The sequence below is a fragment of the Ranitomeya imitator genome, chromosome 4, assembly GCF_032444005.1.
Source record: "Ranitomeya imitator isolate aRanImi1 chromosome 4, aRanImi1.pri, whole genome shotgun sequence".
Lineage (NCBI taxonomy): Eukaryota > Metazoa > Chordata > Amphibia > Anura > Dendrobatidae > Ranitomeya > Ranitomeya imitator.
Window position 1 is genome coordinate 33,511,434 of NC_091285.1, and position 25,786 is coordinate 33,537,219.

At 44.5% G+C, this 25,786-nt stretch overlaps 1 protein-coding gene and 1 long non-coding RNA gene across 3 annotated transcripts in view; one reads left to right on the top strand and one right to left on the bottom strand.

Annotated features, from left to right (window-relative positions):
* LOC138675375 (uncharacterized) overlaps positions 1–25,786 on the top strand; it is a 129,560-nt gene that overhangs the window by 84,629 nt on the left and 19,145 nt on the right. The gene's annotated exons all lie outside the window — the stretch shown is intronic.
* Positions 1–25,786, bottom strand: part of SGCD (sarcoglycan delta) — a 639,540-nt gene that overhangs the window by 24,656 nt on the left and 589,098 nt on the right. For both annotated transcript variants that reach the window (XM_069763505.1, XM_069763507.1), the window contains one exon: positions 9,548–9,620. In XM_069763505.1, the coding sequence (XP_069619606.1) occupies positions 9,548–9,620 (73 nt within the window). The remainder of the gene's footprint in view (positions 1–9,547; positions 9,621–25,786) is intronic.

Consider the following 25,786-nt stretch of genomic DNA (forward strand, 5'->3'; position numbering starts at 1 on the left):
TGTCAGACCTGGAAGGTACAGCTTGCTGCGGTTTCCTAAGGAGTACCCCCGTCCGCTAAGCTCTCCCTGGCTGTTATCTTTGACAGTCCACATAAAATTGATTAATAAAATACATATCATCCACCAAACCTTTGTGACATTCATATTTTTTTCTTCCAGATGCACAAACTTTTTAGTGACAGACAAGCAAAATGGCTCCAAACTCCCTGATCTACAGGGAAATTTCATTTTGTGACTGTATTAATAAGTATAACAAGATTCCTACTGTGCACATCAAAAAGAATGGTGGCGATAAAAAGAACACGGTTCTTAGCACTAATTAGATCAAATTCATTTCATTTCATGAGCTCTCTTGCGTCTATAAAAAAAAAATCATTTTTTTTCTTATAAAAAATGGAACCTTAAACAGATCACACATCTGCCCTTTAAAGAGATTTCCCAAAATGCACAATAAAATAGCTGTACAGTGATATAGGGGATGTAGCCCCTATAAAAGTCACACCAGTGCTATAGCTTATTGTTACAGTGTCTGAGAAAATGACTTTAAAGTGAATATTTCTGCGCAGACACGAGACGTCTCATATCGATGTGGGTGACGCAGGAGGCAACATCCACGTCAATTAGAGAATGAGGATGGCGAGCAGCAGTCGGGGGAGTGATGGGAGACATTAGGGTTTTCGGTGGTATACAGGGGGAGTCAGAGGGTTAAATAAGGATTTAGGGAATGTAGCGCAGATGCTGGCTAAGGTGATGTTTTTAGCTGCTACATCGCAAAACTGGTGACAGGTATCCTTTAATGCAAATGAGGGGGCTTGAGTGCACCCTTGGTGTGGACAAGGAGGCTTAAGTGTACCATTATGGCCCCTCAATTTCCCTTATTTGGACTTCCCCCATGTTTGACTGGCAGCACTCGCTTGCCCAGAGTGAGCATTACCTTAACTTAACTCAGGAATGCGCACTGACACTGCCTGAGACCAGCCACGCATACATAGTGTCAGTGTAGGTGCGCACACCATGTGGCTCTTCTCTTCAGGGTTTATCAGTGTAGTGAGCCGCGGCATCAAAGAGGACAACGTGCTCACGCACACTGTGCGTGGTCGCACTTGAAAGATGCACGAGGTGGGGTGGTAGTCATGGGCGAGGGGCTGCTGTGTTCCCACACTCTGGCACCCTACAAACGGTGTCCCGATTCTCCTGTGCTATGGGTGTGGTGTGCAACGCTCATGTTTTGGTTGCAGGTCTACTGTCTCCAGTTCTTCAACTTTAGGAATCGTCGCACACATTAGGGGTCATCAAATGCATTTTATAATAAAGAAGTTTACTTAACTGTCCAATTTCACTATATTGAAACAAGTAGCATTGGGCACAAAGATTTCCATTTTCAAAGTCCATTACACAGCACGTTCTAATGTCCGCTGTTCGCTCGCCCTGAGCTATCCCTTTCCTCACTGGCATCTCTGGCCCCTGGGATACTCTATCCTGGTCTGCAGCTTCCATGAGTGCCGTCCCAACTCCCTTATACAATTCCCTGTCTGACATCCTCTCCTAGGAAGATACTAAGGCACACTCCTCAGTGCCTCAGTTGGACCGTAGGCCCCGGACGTTCCAGGAACGTCTGCTCCAAGTTTATGGCTGACGTCCTCTTGCTGCTGAACAGCTTGTGCTGCTCATGCCCTCAGACCTCCAACTACTGATCTCTGCCGATCTAATCTGTTACTCAGACGGCACTAACCAGGAAGTCCTCCTATTGTTAACTGCCCCACTCCTCCCACACTGGGCTGTTCCTGAACACATTAAAGGGAACTGGTCACCAGTTTTGGCTGATATAAGTTACGGCCATCGCCTTTCAGGGCTAATATACAGCATTAATAATAATAATCTTTATTTTTATATAGCGCTAACATATTCCGCAGCGCTTTACAGTTCTATAATGCTGTATATCAAGATTATATATGATGTCATATATAAACAGCTTAAAGATAAAGGAAGCAACGCTGCAGCATATAACATACTCAAAATACTAATGTAATCCCCATAGTTGGGGCATTAAAGAAGTACCAAGAAATGTTCAATCTCAAGGGCTGTAAGCTCAGTGGTCGGTCAAGGAAACTTTACAGATGAAAGACACATCATGCTTACTTCCCTTCAAATCGGAAGATGTCCAGCAGTGCCATCAACACAGAACTGGCAGCAACCAGTGTCACCTAGCTACACTCATATACTGTTTGAAGAAGCCTGGCCAGAAGTGGTTCTTCATGGAAGAATTGCAGCCAAAAAAACATACCTTCCACATGGAAATAAGGACAGTATGGATGAGAACATAGGAATAGTGGGACAGAAAACTGGCAGCAGGTGCTCTGGGTTGAGGTATCAAAATGTGAAATATTTGGCTGTGACAGAAGACAGTTTGTTCTAAAGAGCAGGAGAGTGGCACAATAATGAGTGTCTGTAGGCAACAGTGAAGCATGGTGGAGGGTCCTTGGAAGTTTGAGGCTGCATTTCAGCAACTGGAGTTGGGGATTTGGTCAGGAATAATGGTGTCCTCAATGCTGAGAAATAAATCCAGATACTTGTCCATCATGTAATACCATCAGGAAGGCGTCTGGTTGGCTCCAAATTTATTCTGCAGCAGGAAAACGACTCCAAACAGTCAATGTCATTAGGAAATGTCTTCAGCGTAAAGAAGAACAAAGAGTCCTGGAAGTGATGATCCGGCCACACAGAGCCCCGATCTCAACATCATCCAGTCTGTCTGGAATTACATGAAAGACAGAAAGATTTGCAGAAGAGACATCGACAGAAGATCTGAGGTTAGTTCTCCAAGATGTGCAAGTGTACGTAGAAGAACTGATGCTGTTTTGAAGACGAAGGGCAACTATTGAGATGATTTAGATTTCTCTTTAGCTCACTCAGTTTGCATTTTGCTAATTGATAAAAATAAACTATTAACACTTCTATTTTTCAAATCATTATTATCACTTTTTAACATTTTTTTCCCCAAAAAATATAAAAATTATAAACCCATTTAAGTGTTACTTTAACACTACAAGGGTCCAAATTAGGAACAATGTCATCAGTGACTAAAAGTAAATGACTGCGGCAGTCCAAAAATGGGTAAATCTTTAGCTACAGGAGATCATAGGGTGGTCTGCATGTGGGGGTAAAAGTCCATGGCTTCGTGTGACGTCCAAGGTCAGCTGGCCTCATTCGCTCTTCAGTTGTCGCAATGAATCTTCCGGCACTTAACAATACATAATTATTGAACCTCCAAACTACCAGTCGGAAATGGAGGCATGGAGTGGTGTAGGCATTCAAATAAAATGGTGAAAGCTTTTAATTAAAAAGAATAAATCACAGGATAACATTTCAATCTGAGCAGAGGACATGGAAGGCAGCGACATGAATAACTGAATGGTGAGATGATCCTGGGAACAGGGTGATTTTTTTTTTCTTTAATGGCCGTCTTTGAGATCAGAATAAGGGAAGGGTCAGAAGAAGACTAGAATGAGAAAGACTATCCACTTGAAGTAATAAAAGCTAAAAATCCAGCTTGTCTAAGTCTCTTTTCACATTTGTGTTTTGCCCTCTATCACAGATTCCGTTCACTTTGACAATATTGCTACACGTGAACACAGCCTAAAACACAGCGTAGACTTTATCACTACAAACACTCAATTATGTTAAGAAGACCAGCACCATGATGGCTTTGTGGCCTCAGTCACAGATTTCCTGATAAATCTGAACACAGCCTAAAAAACCTACCTAGTCCTTATCACTAGAACAAATAATAATTATGTTAAGAAGATACGCAACGTGATAGCTGCAAACATTTTCAAGATTTCCTTTATGGTCTCCTTCCAATGCTACCCTCTGATTCCTCCTCTAGTTGTAATTAGCATGATTTGAAGCATAAAAAAAAATAGCTTGTATATATTTGCGTTGTGGCCTCCGTCACAGATTCCATCAGATTTGACAATATTGCTACATGTGAACACAGCCCAAAAACACAGCCTAGACCTTATCACTAGAACACCTAATTATGTTAAGAAAACCAGCAACATGATGGCATTGCGGCCTCAGTCACAGATTCCATAAGATTTGACAGTATTGCTACATGTGAACACAGCCTAAAGCACAGCCTAGATCTTATAATAAGAACACTCACACAAAATGATAATAGGAGGCCAGCTAAGAACTCTTGAAGTATCGCTACATGCGAACACAGCCTAAAACACAGCCTAGACCTTATCACTGGGACAAAATTATATTACGAAGACCGGCAACATAACGGCATTGACAGTATTTCCTCATGTGAATACAGCCTAGACCTTATCACAGGAACACATAATTATGATAAGAAGACTGCCAACATTATGGCATTGACAAGATTTCCATATGTGAACACAGCCTAAAATATACAGCCTATACTTTATCGCTAGAACACTCAATTATGTTAAGAATACCGGCAACATGATGGCTTTGTGGCCTCAGTCACAGATTCCCTGAGATTTGATGGTATTGCTACATGTGAACACAGCCTAAAGCACAGCCTAGATCTTATAACAATAACACTCCCAAAAAAGGATAATAACAGACCATCTAAGAACTCTGGAAAATGTCAGCTTCTAATGCTGCTTTGTGATTGTAATTGTAAAATGTATAATAATAATAATCCCTCCTCCAGTCGGTCGAAAAAAGATAGACTATCATCTTGAAACATAATAAAATATATAACTTGTATCATATTTGCGTTTTGGCCTCTGTTACAGATTATGTCAGATTTGACTGTATCGCTACATGTGAACACAGCCTAAAACTCAGCATAGCCCTTATCACTGAAATAAACTATTACGTTAAGAAGACCGGAAACGTGATGACATTCTAGCCTCTTTCGCAGATTCCATCAGATTTTTAAATACATGTGAACACAGCCTAGACCTTATCACTATCACTAGATCATTATGTTAAAAGACCAGCAACATGATGGATGGAGACCATCACAGAAATCATGAAGATATCAGTGAGACACCTAAAGTCTCCATAGGTGATTCTTCAGGAATATTAGAAACATAGGGTCCATACTATACCTAGACATGCCAATGATTACAAGCAAAGTTTGATTTTAGGGTAGAATACCCCATAGAGATCTGTTATCAATGGAAGACATAACTATGTTAAGAAAACCGTAAAGATGATGGTATTGACAGTATCGCTACATGTGAACACAGTCTAAAACACAGCCTAGACCTTATCACTGGAATGCATAATTATGCTAGAAAGAATGGCAACATTATGGCATTGACAGGATTTACACATGTGAACACAGCCTAGACATTATCACTGGGACATAATTATGTTAAGAAGACCGGTAACATAACGGCATTGGCAGGATATACACATGTGAACACAGCCTAGACCTTATCACTGGAACGCATAAGTATGCTAAGAAGGCTGGCAACATTATGGCATTGTCAGGATTTCCACATGTGAACACAGCCTAGACCTTATCACTGGAACGCATAAGTATGCTAAGAACACTGGCAACATTATGGCATTGTCAGGATTTCCACATGTGAACACAGCCTAGACCTTATCACTGGAACGCATAAGTATGCTAAGAAGACTGGCAACATTATGGCATTGTCAGGATTTCCACATGTGAACACAGCCTAGACCTTATCACTGGAACGCATAAGTATGCTAAGAAGGCTGGCAACATTATGGCATTGTCAGGATTTCCACATGTGAACACAGCCTAGACCTTATCACTGGAACGCATAAGTATGCTAAGAAGGCTGGCAACATTATGGCATTGACAGGATTTCCACATGTGAACACAGCCTAGACCTTATCACTGGAACACATAAGTATGCTAAGAAGACTGGCAACATTATGGCATTGTCAGGATTTCCACATGTGAACACAGCCTAGACCTTATCACTGGGACATAATTATGTTAAGAAGACCAGTAACATAACAGCATTGGCAGGATATGGACATGTGAACACAGCCTAGACCTTATCACTAGGACATAATTATGTTAAGAAGACCAGTAACATAACGGCATTGGCAGGATATGGACATGTGAACACAGCCTAGACCTTATCACTGGAACACATAAGTATGCTAAGAAGGCTGGCAACATTATGGCATTGACAGGATTTCCACATGTGAACACAGCCTAGACCTTATCACTGGGACATAATTATGTTAAGAAGACCGGTAACATAATGGCATTGACAGTATTTCCACATGTGAACACAGCCTAGACCTTATCATGGAACTCATAAGTATGCTAAGAAGACTAGCAACATTATGGCATTGACAGGATTTCCACATGTGAACACAGCCTAGACCTTATCACTAGAACACCTAATTATGTTAAGAAAATCAGCGACATGATGGAAGGAGACCATCAAAGAAATCTTGAAAATGTCTGCTTCTAACACTTCCACGTGGTTTCTCCTCTGGTTAGAATAGAACTGACTATCAACTTGAAGCTTAAAAATAAAAGATATAGCTTATATCATATTTGTGTTGTGGCCTTCATCGCAAATTTCCATGAGTTTTGACAGTATTGCTACATTTAAACACAGCCTAAAACACAACCTGGACCTTATCACTGGAACACATGATTATGTTAAGGATAAGCATGCCATCCAGAGGCATACATGTATTTTCTCTTTATGGAAGTCAATAGAAAGATCTCATCCACATGCAATTTCCATTGATGTCATTGAAACGTTATCGATGACGCCAAATCGAACGTGGGCAATAAAGTGAATCACATACTCTCTGCAATTCAATACCGGACTATAAGCACATCAATGAGTGTCAGAATGAGCGGTCTAGGGCTAGAATAATTACTGGTGCAGAATTACTTATAGTGGTGCCAACCTATGCAAGTAAACACAGCACATATAGTGGTTTATTTTTATTTTTCCCCTCTAGAGGGCGCTAGTGCCTCACATTAAAGCTGATCATTGTAGTAAGTATTTTCCATGTGTGCATATCTGCACAGGAGATGCCTTCCATGATTTTCGATCCTGGACACATACAGTGATTCACTATGAGAAGCTCTGGTAGCTCCCTGTATTACAAAAATATTGGTCTCAGAAAAATGTAATAAGGACCCAAATGTCTGTCAGAGTCGGTTACTACTGAACACATAGGTCTCTGCTGGAAATGAGCATTGCATCCCATTAATGGGACAGATATCTGAATGTTCCTCCAAACATCAAGATCAGTCTGCAGTAATCTCATTTATTTCCTTATATAGAAGATGCCAGCCAACCAACATTTTTCTACTTTCCCCCCTTTCCCTCCACCAAATACATTACATTTTCAGCATATCCCACTAAAATTGCTTTAAGAGGTCAACAGCTATCATCTTGCCTAAGGCTGGCCAAAGACTATGAGTGACTCTCAGCTTCTGCTTATCTTTTATATAAAGGCTTACGAATCGCTTATATGAAAAAGAATGAAGCCAGATGGAAAAGTTCAGTTGCTGTTGGATTTTTTTCCACATTCCCTAGATCTTTTTGTTATTAAAGGGATTTTTCTTTTTCCAAAAATATGTATTTTATTTTACCTGGTGTAATTGCCACTGTTGTCCTGAATCCGGTGCTGTTTTTATTTTGTTCCTGCTCCTCTCTGATCTTGAGATATGGCCCCCTCTTCCCTGTATTTAAATCTGGTCTTGTAAGCTAAGGGGGAGTGGTCCACAAGAACACACCCACAGGGAAAAGTTGAGGACCCCGCCCACTCTACTAACAACACTAGATTTATACACAGGGAAGAGAGGGCGATATCTCAGGAACGGAGAGGAGCAGGAACAAAAGAAAAACAACGCCGGATTCAGGAGAACAGCGGGATTTACATCAGTTACAAAAATTACATATTTAAGGCAAGAAATAAATTTTATTTAACAAGACAGCTAGCATTGTTTGTGTAGTCTGGAACATAAACGTTTGGTGCTGTCTGCCCCATTGCCATCTCCCAAGCTTGCAAAAACTATAGCACAATGTTGGCTTAGTTTGGTGTCGCCAAAACTGTATCTTCACGGATGAAGAGAACAGGTTCTCCATCACCACCTATTGTAATCAGCAATCCTAAAAATCAGTACCAACCCTATAAAGAGCCTAGTACAGTGGAGAGTCTTGGTTGGTGGGATCGGGTTGATTGAGCTTTTCTTTTGATGAGAAAATCAAAGGGCTGGCCTGTAGGTTACTATATTTTCCTCTAGAAGCATGCCACCATTTTGTTCTTACAGATTCCATATGAATCTGAATGAGAAAACACATTTTGTGTTCCTTTGTATGGACCCCAAGGTATAGTATGAGCTCTTAACTACAGATCCAAACAACATGGAGTCGTAAACATGAGGCCTAAAGGACATTTGCAACCATTATTTACCCCAAATTATATAGTATCATATATGACCTTATTACATATTCTTATACAGGCGCCTTTGGCATGTCGTTCAGAAAATTGATGGCAGTTACCAGGATTTAGTTGTTCCTTTCTATTTGGAAATTCATGGTATACTTCTCATCAGATAGGTCTTATGGTAGCCTCCCGACACATTTAAATAATTTCATGGCTTTATGTTCTCTCAAGGGGGTCACCATTTCAGTCAACAGGAATTCGAGCATGATGCAAATGCATTGACTGTACCACTAAAAGCTTTCCGTGGGCAAGAGGGTGGTGGGGAACAGAAGCTCCTATCACAGATAATGGTCCACTGTGTTTATCAAGACCAAAGTCAGCGCAGGCGTCTACCAGGACATTTTAGAGCACTTCATGGTTCCCTCTGCCGACAAGCTTTTTGAAGATGGAAATTTCATTCTCCAGCAGGACTTGGCACCTGTCCACACTGACAAAAGTACCAATACCTGGTGTAAAAACAACAGTATCACTGTGCTTGATTGGCAGCAAACTCACCTGACCTTAACCCCATAGAGAATCTATGGATATTGTCAAGAAGAAGATGAGAGACACCAGACCCAACAATGCAGACGAGCTGAAGGCTGCTATCAAAGCAACCTGGGCTTCCATAACCCCTCAGCAGCACCACAGTCTGATCGCCTCCATGCCACGCCGCATTGATGCAGTAATTGATGCAAAAGGAGCCCCGGGCCAAGTATTTAGTGCATTTACTGAACATACATTTCAGTAGGCCAACATTTCAGATTTTTAAATCATTTTTCAAGCTGGTGATATAAAGTATTCTAATTTACTGAGATAATGACTTTTGGGTTTTCATTGGCTGTAAGCCATAATCATCAACATTAACAGAAATAAACACGTGAAATAGATCACTCTGTAAGACCTCTATATAATATATGAGTTTCACTTTTTGTATTGAAGAACTGAAATAAATTAATTTTTTGATGATATTCTAATTTTGCGAGAACTACTTGTGACTAATTGTGCTCCTCCCAAACATCCCTTTAAATTTTTTTTTTATATCACCTTAGTTAGTATAATATCTGGATTAGAATACAAAAAGTAATATCGTGCAGCGATCGGGTGTCTTCTTACTCACCGTAGGTGGTGGAACGGTTCGGCCTTGACATAGGGCGTTTCAAGGGATGCTGGGAACACAGCTCCTTCTGCACCTGCAGTAAAAAGGACATATACAGTATTTTTGAGAATGGATTTCTAAATTACCCTAAATTTTTTAACGATTGTGGTAGAGAAAAGCACATGGAATGTGGACTGTGGCGGTCGCCAGGTTTGGTAAGTCTTCATAGAATAGACAGAAGTAGTCTTACAAGAGCCTTATGGCTACTTTTCTCCATAGACACCCACAAACTTAGTGGTTACCCTTCAAATGAGGCACATTGGAATAATGGTTACACATCCAGAGAAGACTTGACACTCTTGGGTACCTCTCTGGATGTGTAACCATCACTTCTCTGACCCACAAGCTTCAGAATCAGAACATAGGAAGAAGACTAATGCAAACTCGCATCTCCTGCCAGAACACATTACACAGGGACCCTTCTGATCCAACCAGCTCTTCCCTAATACTATTAGTTGTCAGTCACTATAGGTGGTCAGATTAGGGCGCCTTTTGGGATATTATTTTGCGGTCTATGGCACGCAACAACAAGGGGTCAGGTCACAAGGCTCCCAGGCAACTCTTGAAAGTACACCAAAACCAAAAGTGTCCCTATATTGCCCATGTCTAACACACTGTGGTGACATCAGGCATTACGTCCTGCACTGGGTCCAATCTCCCTTAAGGCTATAAAGGCACAGATGATTGGCCTCGGGGAGACCAAAACATCCAACACCGCGGAGACACCATCACGTGTTTCTCAACGCAGTGATTCCAGAACACTGCCCCCATCCCTTATGGGAAATATGCAGATGCAAGTAAAGAAGCTGCGGAGACACCATCACGTGTTTCTCGACGCAAGCAATGAATAGCCAGGCCTTTCCCCGGGAAGGAACAACCACGGGAAGGGCAGCATCCTATGAAGGAAAGCCACCTATGCCAAGCATGGTATCCATCCACAGACAGCTGTTTCGGGGTTTTTGCCCCTCATCAGTGTGGAGTAGGAATCTGGCTATTAGGAGCAGTGCCTAGTAAAAAGGCTATAAAGGCACAGATGATTGGCCTCGGGGAGACCAAAACATCCAACACCGCGGAGACACCATCACGTGTTTCTCAACGCAGTGATTCCAGAACACTGCCCCCATCCCTTATGGGAAATATGCAGATGCAAGTAAAGAAGCTGCGGAGACACCATCACGTGTTTCTCGACGCAAGCAATGAATAGCCAGGCCTTTCCCCGGGAAGGAACAACCACGGGAAGGGCAGCATCCTATGAAGGAAAGCCACCTATGCCAAGCATGGTATCCATCCACAGACAGCTGTTTCGGGGTTTTTGCCCCTCATCAGTGTGGAGTAGGAATCTGGCTATTAGGAGCAGTGCCTAGTAAAAAGGCTATAAAGGCACAGATGATTGGCCTCGGGGAGACCAAAACATCCAACACCGCGGAGACACCATCACGTGTTTCTCAACGCAGTGATTCCAGAACACTGCCCCCATCCCTTATGGGAAATATGCAGATGCAAGTAAAGAAGCTGCGGAGACACCATCACGTGTTTCTCGACGCAAGCAATGAATAGCCAGGCCTTTCCCCGGGAAGGAACAACCACGGGAAGGGCAGCATCCTATGAAGGAAAGCCACCTATGCCAAGCATGGTATCCATCCACAGACAGCTGTTTCGGGGTTTTTGCCCCTCATCAGTGTGGAGTAGGAATCTGGCTATTAGGAGCAGTGCCTAGTAAAAAGGCTATAAAGGCACAGATGATTGGCCTCGGGGAGACCAAAACATCCAACACCGCGGAGACACCATCACGTGTTTCTCAACGCAGTGATTCCAGAACACTGCCCCCATCCCTTATGGGAAATATGCAGATGCAAGTAAAGAAGCTGCGGAGACACCATCACGTGTTTCTCGACGCAAGCAATGAATAGCCAGGCCTTTCCCCGGGAAGGAACAACCACGGGAAGGGCAGCATCCTATGAAGGAAAGCCACCTATGCCAAGCATGGTATCCATCCACAGACAGCTGTTTCGGGGTTTTTGCCCCTCATCAGTGTGGAGTAGGAATCTGGCTATTAGGAGCAGTGCCTAGTAAAAAGGCTATAAAGGCACAGATGATTGGCCTCGGGGAGACCAAAACATCCAACACCGCGGAGACACCATCACGTGTTTCTCAACGCAGTGATTCCAGAACACTGCCCCCATCCCTTATGGGAAATATGCAGATGCAAGTAAAGAAGCTGCGGAGACACCATCACGTGTTTCTCGACGCAAGCAATGAATAGCCAGGCCTTTCCCCGGGAAGGAACAACCACGGGAAGGGCAGCATCCTATGAAGGAAAGCCACCTATGCCAAGCATGGTATCCATCCACAGACAGCTGTTTCGGGGTTTTTGCCCCTCATCAGTGTGGAGTAGGAATCTGGCTATTAGGAGCAGTGCCTAGTAAAAAGGCTATAAAGGCACAGATGATTGGCCTCGGGGAGACCAAAACATCCAACACCGCGGAGACACCATCACGTGTTTCTCAACGCAGTGATTCCAGAACACTGCCCCCATCCCTTATGGGAAATATGCAGATGCAAGTAAAGAAGCTGCGGAGACACCATCACGTGTTTCTCGACGCAAGCAATGAATAGCCAGGCCTTTCCCCGGGAAGGAACAACCACGGGAAGGGCAGCATCCTATGAAGGAAAGCCACCTATGCCAAGCATGGTATCCATCCACAGACAGCTGTTTCGGGGTTTTTGCCCCTCATCAGTGTGGAGTAGGAATCTGGCTATTAGGAGCAGTGCCTAGTAAAAAGGCTATAAAGGCACAGATGATTGGCCTCGGGGAGACCAAAACATCCAACACCGCGGAGACACCATCACGTGTTTCTCAACGCAGTGATTCCAGAACACTGCCCCCATCCCTTATGGGAAATATGCAGATGCAAGTAAAGAAGCTGCGGAGACACCATCACGTGTTTCTCGACGCAAGCAATGAATAGCCAGGCCTTTCCCCGGGAAGGAACAACCACGGGAAGGGCAGCATCCTATGAAGGAAAGCCACCTATGCCAAGCATGGTATCCATCCACAGACAGCTGTTTCGGGGTTTTTGCCCCTCATCAGTGTGGAGTAGGAATCTGGCTATTAGGAGCAGTGCCTAGTAAAAAGGCTATAAAGGCACAGATGATTGGCCTCGGGGAGACCAAAACATCCAACACCGCGGAGACACCATCACGTGTTTCTCAACGCAGTGATTCCAGAACACTGCCCCCATCCCTTATGGGAAATATGCAGATGCAAGTAAAGAAGCTGCGGAGACACCATCACGTGTTTCTCGACGCAAGCAATGAATAGCCAGGCCTTTCCCCGGGAAGGAACAACCACGGGAAGGGCAGCATCCTATGAAGGAAAGCCACCTATGCCAAGCATGGTATCCATCCACAGACAGCTGTTTCGGGGTTTTTGCCCCTCATCAGTGTGGAGTAGGAATCTGGCTATTAGGAGCAGTGCCTAGTAAAAAGGCTATAAAGGCACAGATGATTGGCCTCGGGGAGACCAAAACATCCAACACCGCGGAGACACCATCACGTGTTTCTCAACGCAGTGATTCCAGAACACTGCCCCCATCCCTTATGGGAAATATAAAGATGCAAGTAAAGAAGCTGCGGAGACACCATCACGTGTTTCTCGACGCAAGCAATGAATAGCCAGGCCTTTCCCCGGGAAGGAACAACCACGGGAAGGGCAGCATCCTATGAAGGAAAGCCACCTATGCCAAGCATGGTATCCATCCACAGACAGCTGTTTCGGGGTTTTTGCCCCTCATCAGTGTGGAGTAGGAATCTGGCTATTAGGAGCAGTGCCTAGTAAAAAGGCTATAAAGGCACAGATGATTGGCCTCGGGGAGACCAAAACATCCAACACCGCGGAGACACCATCACGTGTTTCTCAACGCAGTGATTCCAGAACACTGCCCCCATCCCTTATGGGAAATATGCAGATGCAAGTAAAGAAGCTGCGGAGACACCATCACGTGTTTCTCGACGCAAGCAAGGAACAACCACGGGAAGGGCAGCATCCTATGAAGGAAAGCCACCTATGCCAAGCATGGTATCCATCCACAGACAGCTGTTTCGGGGTTTTTGCCCCTCAACACTGATGAGGGGCAAAAACCCCGAAACAGCTGTCTGTGGATGGATACCATGCTTGGCATAGGTGGCTTTCCTTCATAGGATGCTGCCCTTCCCGTGGTTGTTCCTTCCCGGGGAAAGGCCTGGCTATTCATTGCTTGCGTCGAGAAACACGTGATGGTGTCTCCGCAGCTTCTTTACTTGCATCTGCATATTTCCCATAAGGGATGGGGGCAGTGTTCTGGAATCACTGCGTTGAGAAACACGTGATGGTGTCTCCGCGGTGTTGGATGTTTTGGTCTCCCCGAGGCCAATCATCTGTGCCTTTATAGCCTTTTTACTAGGCACTGCTCCTAATAGCCAGATTCCTACTCCACACTGATGAGGGGCAAAAACCCCGAAACAGCTGTCTGTGGATGGATACCATGCTTGGCATAGGTGGCTTTCCTTCATAGGATGCTGCCCTTCCCGTGGTTGTTCCTTCCCGGGGAAAGGCCTGGCTATTCATTGCTTGCGTCGAGAAACACGTGATGGTGTCTCCGCAGCTTCTTTACTTGCATCTGCATATTTCCCATAAGGGATGGGGGCAGTGTTCTGGAATCACTGCGTTGAGAAACACGTGATGGTGTCTCCGCGGTGTTGGATGTTTTGGTCTCCCCGAGGCCAATCATCTGTGCCTTTATAGCCTTTTTACTAGGCACTGCTCCTAATAGCCAGATTCCTACTCCACACTGATGAGGGGCAAAAACCCCGAAACAGCTGTCTGTGGATGGATACCATGCTTGGCATAGGTGGCTTTCCTTCATAGGATGCTGCCCTTCCCGTGGTTGTTCCTTCCCGGGGAAAGGCCTGGCTATTCATTGCTTGCGTCGAGAAACACGTGATGGTGTCTCCGCAGCTTCTTTACTTGCATCTGCATATTTCCCATAAGGGATGGGGGCAGTGTTCTGGAATCACTGCGTTGAGAAACACGTGATGGTGTCTCCGCGGTGTTGGATGTTTTGGTCTCCCCGAGGCCAATCATCTGTGCCTTTATAGCCTTTTTACTAGGCACTGCTCCTAATAGCCAGATTCCTACTCCACACTGATGAGGGGCAAAAACCCCGAAACAGCTGTCTGTGGATGGATACCATGCTTGGCATAGGTGGCTTTCCTTCATAGGATGCTGCCCTTCCCGTGGTTGTTCCTTCCCGGGGAAAGGCCTGGCTATTCATTGCTTGCGTCGAGAAACACGTGATGGTGTCTCCGCAGCTTCTTTACTTGCATCTGCATATTTCCCATAAGGGATGGGGGCAGTGTTCTGGAATCACTGCGTTGAGAAACACGTGATGGTGTCTCCGCGGTGTTGGATGTTTTGGTCTCCCCGAGGCCAATCATCTGTGCCTTTATAGCCTTTTTACTAGGCACTGCTCCTAATAGCCAGATTCCTACTCCACACTGATGAGGGGCAAAAACCCCGAAACAGCTGTCTGTGGATGGATACCATGCTTGGCATAGGTGGCTTTCCTTCATAGGATGCTGCCCTTCCCGTGGTTGTTCCTTCCCGGGGAAAGGCCTGGCTATTCATTGCTTGCGTCGAGAAACACGTGATGGTGTCTCCGCAGCTTCTTTACTTGCAATCTCCCTTAAGGGCCTGCTAAAGAATCCCCAATTGTATGGCATTAAGGCCAGTTCTCCAAGGCACCATGTTACATACCACCCAGATACCACTCTGATCAGGGCTCAAAGAAATCTGGAAATGCAGGTCTTTCAAAGGTAAATTAATTGAACCTTTACATCCTTTATCTGTTGCTGCATTTTCATTCATATGCAAATTATATATTCACTTTGGGTGTGACAGAGCATTTAACAAGTCACCGCCTCTTTAGGTTGTTCCCCAACCCAGCACCAGCCTCTTTAGCTTGATTGATAGCTCACTATCTGTGTGATGTTATGAGCTAGGCAAGGAAATCAGACAATGAGTTATCAATCAAGATGAAGAGGCTCCTGCTGGGTGGGGAAACAACCTAAGGAGGCAGTGGTTTGTTAAGAGCTCTGTCACACCCAGAGCACTTAACGGCTCATTTACATATGAATGAAAATGGTAATGACTAAGGAATGCAGCAACAGATAGAATATATAAAGGTGTCAATGGATTTACATTTCAGAGACCTGAATGTCCATTTGGTGGGGTTGATCTTAACGACAGATTCCCTTTAAAGTTACTTATGACCTGAAAAAACAATACCATTCATAAGACAACAAAATTCTAAAAAGGCTTCACTGTCTGACAAGCACCAACTATATTAGATGTTTGTCACACCCTACTGAAATCTGCGTGTTCTGCAAAGAAAAATGTCTATGGGTCAATGGATAGCTACAACAATTTTTTACATTTGGTCACGACTGTGGTCTAACAAGACACAAAGTACAGTGACAGTCGGAATTCCTGCCACCTTTAAAATGTATACTATTTTTTCTTAGTCTGATCCAGTTTTTGTACTATAGTCGTCCATTTTTGGTAGTATGGCGGTGTAACTCAAGTGTTAACCCAGTCTACGCTCGTCACTTTTATGCACTCGCTTGGTGAACACTTCTTGACCTCCCCCCCGTCTTCAAAGTAAAACCTGCATCTATTAATGGAAAAAAAATCAGTCAGTAGGGTTCTCCGCGTCCGGCTCATTTCTGACTCCCTGCTTAGCGCGTTGACTTAATGAAGGGAATTTATTATTTTTTTTCCTCCAACTTTCTATCTACACATGATAAGGATCGCGCCAGGTTCTGCCCCCGATTTAGCAAGATGGACCTGCGTCTTTTCTTAACCTCATTGACTTTGAGATAACGGTAATTGTGTAGAAGATAGATTGTCATTGCCTTGTATTGGATTGTGTATTCTATACAAGTGTCTAGTGTCTCCATTCTTCCCCACAGATTGGAAATCCTCTGGGGCATGACTCCCCTATCTACCGGTTTTTACGGCTTAACACTTTCATGGCAGTAGAGGTCAACGAGATGCCAACGACTACTCATGCCCGTAGACCTTCAGCTATAGAAATGGCACAAATCGGCCGCAATCCTTTCACCTTCGACACCCCGTTAATTACTTTAATCACCACGTATGTCAATTTATGGAAAACAGATTGATCAATTGCAGTCAAATATTGAAATTCTCCTCCTGTTTAATGTTCCAGACTCTCCAGGGTCAAAGGGGGAAGAAGATCACAAGAGACAACAAACATGGTTAGGCTCTGTTCACACCATGTTTATTGCAAGCTCCTCCATCGGTGTCCCCACACCCAAGGGTGCTGCAATTCTCAAAATACTGTCCGGTAGGAAAAAAAAGGCCGTACTAGGCGAGTGGACGCTAGGTAGGAAGAGACTCACGGCTTCCCGCGGAGCTGCTGAGATCTTCTATTGCCTCCGCATCCTTATAAGCCAGATTCAATTGAAAAAAGCACTAGCGCTGCAGGAGGCCATAATCCTCTCTCTGCCTCTCGTATATTTTTTTTTTATTTTCAGGGGGTATGTGTTTTTATATCCTTAGGCAGCATAGGATAGTTTGTTTTTATATCTGGTGGCACAGTGCACATTTTTTATATTTAAAGAACACAGTATATGTTTGTTTTTTTTTTAATAGGGGCTATAGTGTATATTTTATAGTCAGCATCAATAGTAAAAATATGTCATGTCAAAAATAATTTAAAAAAAAAACAAAAAACCTGCTATACTCACCATCCACCGCCTTTCCCACTCCTCCCGACGCTCCAGTGACCGCTCCATGCAAGCGGCAGGTTCCGGTGACAAGGATTGTATGCGACAAGGATCTGCCATGACATCACGGTCATGTGACCGCGACGTCATCACAGGTCCTGCGCTCATACCAGCCCTGGGAGCGGAAGCTGCCGCTTGCAATGGAGCGATCACCGGAGCGTCGGGAGGAGCTGGAAAGGCGGCGGATGGTGAGTATAGCAGGACTTCAACGGGCCTTCGGAAAGTGAGTATATGTTTATTTTTTATTTTAAGTCTCTAAACTACGTGGCTCTGTGCTGTATACTCCGTCGCTGTGCAATATACTACGTGACTGGGCAATATACTACGTGACTGGGCAATATACTACGTGACTGGGAAATATACTACGTGACTGGGCAATATACTATGTGACTGGGAAATATACTACGTGACTGGGAAATATACTACGTGGCTGGGCAATATACTACGTGACTGGGAAATATACTACGTGACTGGGAAATATACTACGTGGCTGGGCAATATACTACGTGACTGGGAAATATACTACGTGTCTGGGAAATATACTACGTGGCTCTGTGCTGTATACTCCGTCGCTGTGCAATATACTACGTGGCTGGGCAATATACTACGTGACTGGGAAATATACTACGTGGCTGGGCAATATACTACGTGGCTGTGCAATATACTACGTGGCTCTGTGCTGTATACTCCGTCGCTGTGCAATATACTACGTGGCTGGGCAATATACTACGTGACTGGGAGATATACTACGTGGCTGGGCAATATACTACGTGACTGGGAAATATACTACGTGACTGGGCAATATACTACGTGACTGGGAAATATACTACGTGGCTCTGTGCGGTATACTCCGTCGCTGTGCAATATACTACGTGGCTGGGCAATATACTATGTCACTGGGCAATATACTACGTGGCTGGGCAATATACTATGTGGCTGGCCAATATACTACGTGGCTGGGCAATATACTATGTCGCTGTGCAATATACTACGTGGCTGGGCAATATACTATGTCACTGGCCAATATACTACGTGACTGGGCAATATACTACGTGGCTGGCCAATATACTACGTGGCTAGGCAATGTACTTTGTCGCTGGGCAATATACTACGTGACTGGGCAATATACTACGTGGCTGAGCAATATACTATGTCACTGGGCAATATACTACGTGGCTGGACAATATACTACGTGACTGTGCAATATACTACGTGACTGGGCAATGTACTACGTGGCTGGGCAATATACTACGTGGCTGGGCAATATACTACGTCGCTGGGCAATATACTACATGGCTGGCCAATATACTACGTGGCTGGGCAATATACTACGTGACTGGGCAATATACTATGTGGCTGGGCAATATACTACGTGACTGGGCAATATACTATGTGGCTGGGCAATATACTACGTGACTGGGCAATATACTATGTGGCTGGCCAATATACTACGTGGCTGGGCAATATACTACGCAACTGGGCAATATACTACGTGGCTGGGCAATATACTACGTCGCTGGGCAATATACTACGTGGCTGGGCAATATACTACGTGACTGGGCAATATACTACGTGACTGGGCAATATACTATGTGGCTGGGCAATATACTACGTGTCTGGGCAATAAACTACGTGACTGGCAATATACTACGTGACTGGGCAACATACTACGTGGACATGCATATTCTAGAATACCCGATGCGTTAGAATCGGGCCACCATCTAGTAAGGAAAATAAATGACAAAATGCCATCTGACTGTAGCCACCACGAGGGGGAGCTGAGAAGCTTGCCACCTACCATATTATTATTATTTAGTTAAATGTTTATAGGGGTTTTCCACTATTTTTTTTATATTAAAATTGAGCCTATTGAGTATCAAAACAAGAATCAATTAGTACTCATGTATCGGGCAACCCATTTAATACCACTTAAACCATTCACAGATTCTTGGCATGAAAAGAAGATATGCACAGATTAAAAAAAGTAAATGGTCATTAAAAAAACACTTTGATAAAAATCCCTTTTTTGCCTTTTCAATGCAGCATAGGTTATTAAAGATAATGTAGAGACTCTAGTATCTGTTTTTGTAACCCTAATGACCTTGTGTAGAGTTAATCTGCTATTTCTGGGTTGTCTGCCATCTTGATGCCTTCCTCTTGCTAATAAGGTTCTCCTAATATTGACTACATTTCCCATGATGCCTCTGGGTGAGAAGATAACGTCTCATCACTGTAATAGTTCTTCTCTGAGTCCTATATGACAGCCAATGATAGATCAGTAACATAAAGCTGTAGTCCCATGTTTGCTGAGCATCCTATGTGATACAACTTTAATTTGACTTCCCTGCCTCCTGCTTGTGATGTGGGTTTTCCCCAGCTAGCTTTAAAAAGCAGAAGGCAAAGAAGACAGAGTGATGCTGCATTTCATGTGATACACTGCAGACTCTGCACACAGCACTCTCAGATAAGATACATTGGCAGATTATTAATGGTAAATAGAAATCAATAAGCTCCCACTAGTGATGGTTGTAGATAGATAGAATGCATGGACGTACTGCTCCCCCCAACTATCCCCACCTGTCATCACAATTTCAATGGTACAGTATCTTCATCTGCAGAATGATATGATATTCAAGAATCAACACTCATATTAAAGGGTTATTCCTAGCACTGCAAAGCCGCTGTACTTAGCAGTTACAGGGACACATGCAATGGGTTATCATGGCAGCCGGGGGGCGTGCCGAAGGCTCCTGTTGCTGCCATCTAGGTACTCCTGTGAAGCTTAGCCACAAGCTGAGCTTCATAGGAGACCACAATTTTACTATGTACTGCAACAGCATGGTATTACAGTACATAGAATAAACAATCAATGATCGCAGGTTTAAGTCCCCTAATGGGACTAAAAAATAAAGTACAAATATTTTTGAAAGGTTTTTAACCCCTTCATGACCCAGCCTATTTTGACCTTAATGACCTGGCCGTTTTTTGCAATTCTGACCAGTGTCCCTTTATGAGGTAATAACTCAGGAACGCTTCAACGGATCCTAGCGGTTCTGAGATTGTTTTTTCGTGACATATTGGGCTTCATGTTAGTGGTAAATTTAGGTCAATAAATTCTGCGTTTATTTGTGATAAAAACGGAAATTTGGCGAAAATTTTGAAAATTTCGCAATTTTCACATTTTGAATTTTTATTCTGTTAAACCAGAGAGTTATGTGACACAAAATAGTTAATAAATAACATTTCCCACATGTCTACTTTACACCAGCACAATTTTGGAAACAAAATTTTTTTTTGCTAGGAAGTTATAAGGGTTAAAATTTGACCAGCGATTTCTCATTTTTACAACGAAATTTACAAAACCATTTTTTTTAGGGACCACCTCACATTTGAAGTCAGTTTGAGGGGTCTATATGGCTGAAAATACCCAAAAGTGACACCATTCTAAAAAATGCACCCCTCAAGGTGCTCAAAACCACATTCAAGAAGTTTTTTAACCCTTCAGGTGCTTCACAGCAGCAGAAGCAACATGGAAGGAAAAAATGAACATTTAACTTTTTAGTCACAAAAATTATCTTTTAGCAACATTTTTTTTATTTTCCCAATGGTACAAGGAGAAACTGAACCACGAAAGTTGTTGTCCAATTTGTCCTGAGTACGCTGATACCTCATATGTGGGGGTAAACCACTGTTTGGGCGCACGGCAGGGCTTGGAAGGGAAGGAGCGCCATTTGACTTTTTGAATGAAAAATTGGCTCCACTCTTTAGCGGACACCATGTCACGTTTGGAGAGCCCCCGTGTGCCTAAAAATTGGAGCTCCCCCACACGTGACCCCATTTTGGAAACTAGACGCCCCAAGGAACTTATCTAGATGCATAGTGAGAACTTTGAACCCCCGGGGGCTTCACAAATTGATCCGTAAAAATGAAAAAGTACTTTTTTTTCACAAAAAAATTCTTTTAGCCTCAATTTTTTTCATTTTCACATGGGTAACAGGATAAAATGGATCCTAAAATTTGTTGGGCAATTTCTCATGAGTACACCGATACCTCATATGTGGGGGTAAACCACTGTTTGGGCACACGGCAGGGCTCGGAAGGGAAGGCGCGCCATTTGACTTTTTGAATGGAAAATTAGCTCCAATTGTTAGCGGACACCATGTCGCGTTTAGAGAGCCCCTGTGTGCCTATGCATTGGAGCTCCCCCACAAGTGACCCCATTTTGGAAACTAGACCCCCCAAGGAACTTATCTAGATGCATATTGAGCACTTTAAACCCCCAGGTGCTTCACAGAAGTTTATAATGCAGAGCCATGAAAATAAAAAATAATTTTTCTTTCCTCAAAAATGATTTTTAGCCTGGAATTTCCTATTTTGCCAAGGGTAATAGGAGAAATTGGACCGCAAATGTTGTTGTCCAGTTTGTCCTGAGTACGCTGATACCCCATATGTGGGGGTAAACCACTGTTTGGGCGCACGGCAGGGCTCGGAAGGGAAGGCACGCCAATTGGCTTTTTAAATGGAAAATTAGCTCCAATCATTAGCGGACACCATGTCACGTTTGGAGAGCCCCTGTGTGCCTAAACATTGGAGATCCCCCACATATGACCCCATTTTGGAAACTAGACCCCCAAAGGAACTAATCTAGATGTGTGGTGAGGACTTTGAACTTCCAAGTGCTTCACAGAAGTTTATAACGCAGAGCCATGAAAATAAAATAAAAATTTTATTTTCTCTAAAATGATTTTTTAGCCTGCAATTTATTATTTTCCCAAGGGTAAAAGGAGAAATTTGACCCCAAAAGTTGTTGTACAGTTTCTCCTGAGTACGCTGATACCCCATATGTGGGGGTAAACCACAGTTTGGGCACATGTCGGGGCTCGGAAGTCAAGTAGTGACATTTTGAAATGCAGACTTTGATGGAATGCTCTGCGGGCGTTACGTTGCGTTTGCAGAGCCCCTGATGTGGCTAAACAGTAGAAACCCCCCACAAGTGACCCCATTTTAGAAACTAGACCCCGAAAGGAACTTATCTAGATGTGAGGTGAGCACTTTGAACCCCCAAGTGCTTCACAGAAGTTTATAACACAGAGCAGTGAAAATAATAAATACGTTTTCTTTCCTCAAAAATAATTTTTTAGCCCAGAATTTTTTATTTTCCCAAGGGTTACAGGAGAAATTGGACCCCAAAAGTTGTTGTCCAGTTTCTCCTGAGTACGCTGATACCCCATATGTGGGGGTAAACCACTGTTTGGGCACACGTCGGGGCTCAGAAGGGAAGTAGTGACTTTTGAAATGCAGACTTTGATGGAATGGTCTGCGGGCGTCACGTTGCGTTTGCAGAGCCCCTGGTGTGCCTAAACAGTAGAAACCCCCCACAAGTGACCCCATTTTGGAAACTAGACCCCCCAAGGAACTTATCTAGATATGTGGTGAGCACTTTGAACCCCCAAGTGCTTCACAGACGTTTACAACGCAGAGCCGTGAAAATAAAAAATCATTTTTCTTTCCTCAAAAATGATGTTTTAGCAAGCAATTTTTTATTTTCTCAAGGGTAACAGGAGAAATTGGACCCCAGTAATTGTTGCCCAGTTTGTCCTGAGTACGCTGATACCCCATATGTGGGGGTAAACCACTGTTTGGGCACATGTCGGGGCTCGGAAGTCAAGTAGTGACGTTTTGAAATGCAGACTTTGATGGAATGGTCTGTGGGCGTCACGTTGCGTTTGCAGAGCCCCTGGTGTGCCTAAACAGTAGAAACCCCCCACAAGTGACCCCATTTTGGAAACTAGACCCCCCAAGGAACTTATCTAGATATGTGGTGAGCACTTTGAACCCCCAAGTGCTTCACAGACGTTTACAACGCAGAGCCGTGAAAATAAAAAATCATTTTTCTTTCCTCAAAAATGATGTTTTAGCAAGCAATTTTTTATTTTCTCAAGGGTAACAGGAGAAATTGGACCCCAGTAATTGTTGCCCAGTTTGTCCTGAGTACGCTGATACCCCATATGTGGGGGTAAACCACTGTTTGGGCACATGTCGGGGCTCGGAAGTCAAGTAGTGACGTTTTGAAATGCAGACTTTGATGGAATGGTCTGCGGGCGTCACGTTGCGTTTGCAGAGCCCCTGGTGTGCCTAAACAGTAGAAACCCCCCACAAGTGACCCCATTTTGGAAACTAGACCCCCCAAGGAACTTATCTAGATATGTGGTGAGCACTTTGAACCCCCAAGTGCTTCACAGACGTTTACAACGCAGAGCCGTGAAAATAAAAAATCATTTTACTTTCCTCAAAAATGATGTTTTAGCAAGCAATTTTTTATTTTCTCAAGGGTAACAGGAGAAATTGGACCCCAGTAATTGTTGCCCAGTTTGTCCTGAGTACACTGATACCCCATATGTGGGGGTAAACCACTGTTTGGGCACACGTCGGGGCTCGGAAGGGAAGGAGCACCATTTGACTTTTTGAATAAAAGATTGGCTGGAATCAATGGTGGCGCCATGTTGCGTTTGGAGACCCCCTGATGTGCCTAAACAGTGGAAACCCCTCAATTCTAACGCCAACACACCCCTAACCCTTATCCCAACTGTAGCCGTAACCCTAACCACAACCCTAACCGCAACACACCCCTAACCACAACCCTAACCCCAACACACCCCTAACCCTAACCACAACCCTAATTCCAACCCAACCCTAACCCTAAGGCTATGTACCCACGTTGCGGATTCGTGTGAGATTTTTCCGCACCATTTTTGAAAAATCCGCGGGTAAAAGGCACTGCGTTTTACCTGCGGATTTACTGCGGATTTCACCTGCGGATTCCTATTGAGGAATAGGTGTAAAACGCTGCGGAATCCGCACAAAGAATTGACATGCTGCGGAAAATACAACGCAGCGTTTCCGTGCGGTATTTTCCGCACCATGGGCACAGCGGATTTGGTTTTCCATAGGTTTACATGGTACTGTAAACCTGATGGAACACTGCTGCGGATCCGCAGCGGCCAATCCGCTGCGGATCCGCAGCCAAATCCGCACCGTGTGCACATAGCCTAATTCTAAAGGTATGTGCACACGCTTCGGAAAACGCTGCGGATCCGCAGCAGTTTCCCATGAGTTTACATTTCAATGTAAACCTATGGGAAACAAAAATCGCTGTACACATGCTGCGGAAAAACTGCACGGAAACGCAGCGGTTTACATTCCGCAGCATGTCACTTCTTTCTGCGGATTCCACAGCGGTTTTACAACTGCTCCAATAGAAAATCGCAGTTGTAAAACCGCAGTGAAATGCGCAGAAAAACCGCGGTAAATCTGCCATAAATCCGCAGCGGTTTAGCACTGCGGATTTATCAAATCCGCTGCGGAAAAATCCGCAGAGGACCAGAATACGTGTGCACATACCGAAACCCTAACCCTAACCCTACCCCTAACCCTACCCCTAACCCTACCCCTAACCCTACCCCTAACCCTACCCCTAACCCTAACCCTACCCCTAACTCCAACATTAGTGAAAAAAAAAAAAAATTCTTTATTTTATTATTGTCCCTATCTATGGGGGACAAATGGGGGGGGTCATTTACTGTTTTTTTATTTTGACCACTGTGATAGATTATATCACAGTGATCAAAATTCACATTGGAACGAATCTGCCGGCCGGCAGATTCGGCGGGCGCACTGCGCATGCGCCCGCCATTTTGGAACATGGCGGCGCTCGGTGAAGAAGACGGACGGGACCCCGCCAGGATCGGTAAGTATAAGGGGGGGAGATCAGGGCACAGGGGGGGGGGGAGATCAGGGCACGGGGGGGCGTCGGAGCACGGGGGGGGAGGGATCGGAGCATGGGGGAGAGTGATCGGTGTGCGGGCGGGTGAATCGGTGTGCCGGGGGGGTGGATCGGTGTGCAGGGGGGGGTGGATCGGAGCACGGGGGGGGATCGGAGTGCGGGGGGGTTTGATTGGAGCACGGGGGGGTGTGATTGGAGCACGGGGGGAGCGGGCAGGAGGACGGGGGAGCGGAGCACAGGACGGAGGGGAGCGGGCCACAGATCGGGGGGCTGGGGGGGCGATCGGAGGGGTGGGGTGGGGGCACATTAGTATTTCCAGCCATGGCCGATGATATTGCAGCATCGGCCATGGCTGGATTGTAATATTTCACCAGTTTTTTAGGTGAAATATTACAAATCGCTCTGATTGGCAGTTTCACTTTCAACAGCCAATCAGAGCGATCGTAGCCACGAGGGGGTGAAGCCACCCCCCCTGGGCTAAACTACCACTCCCCCTGTCCCTGCAGATCGGGTGAAATGGGAGTTAACCCTTTCACCCGGCCTGCAGGGACGCGATCTTTCTGTGACAC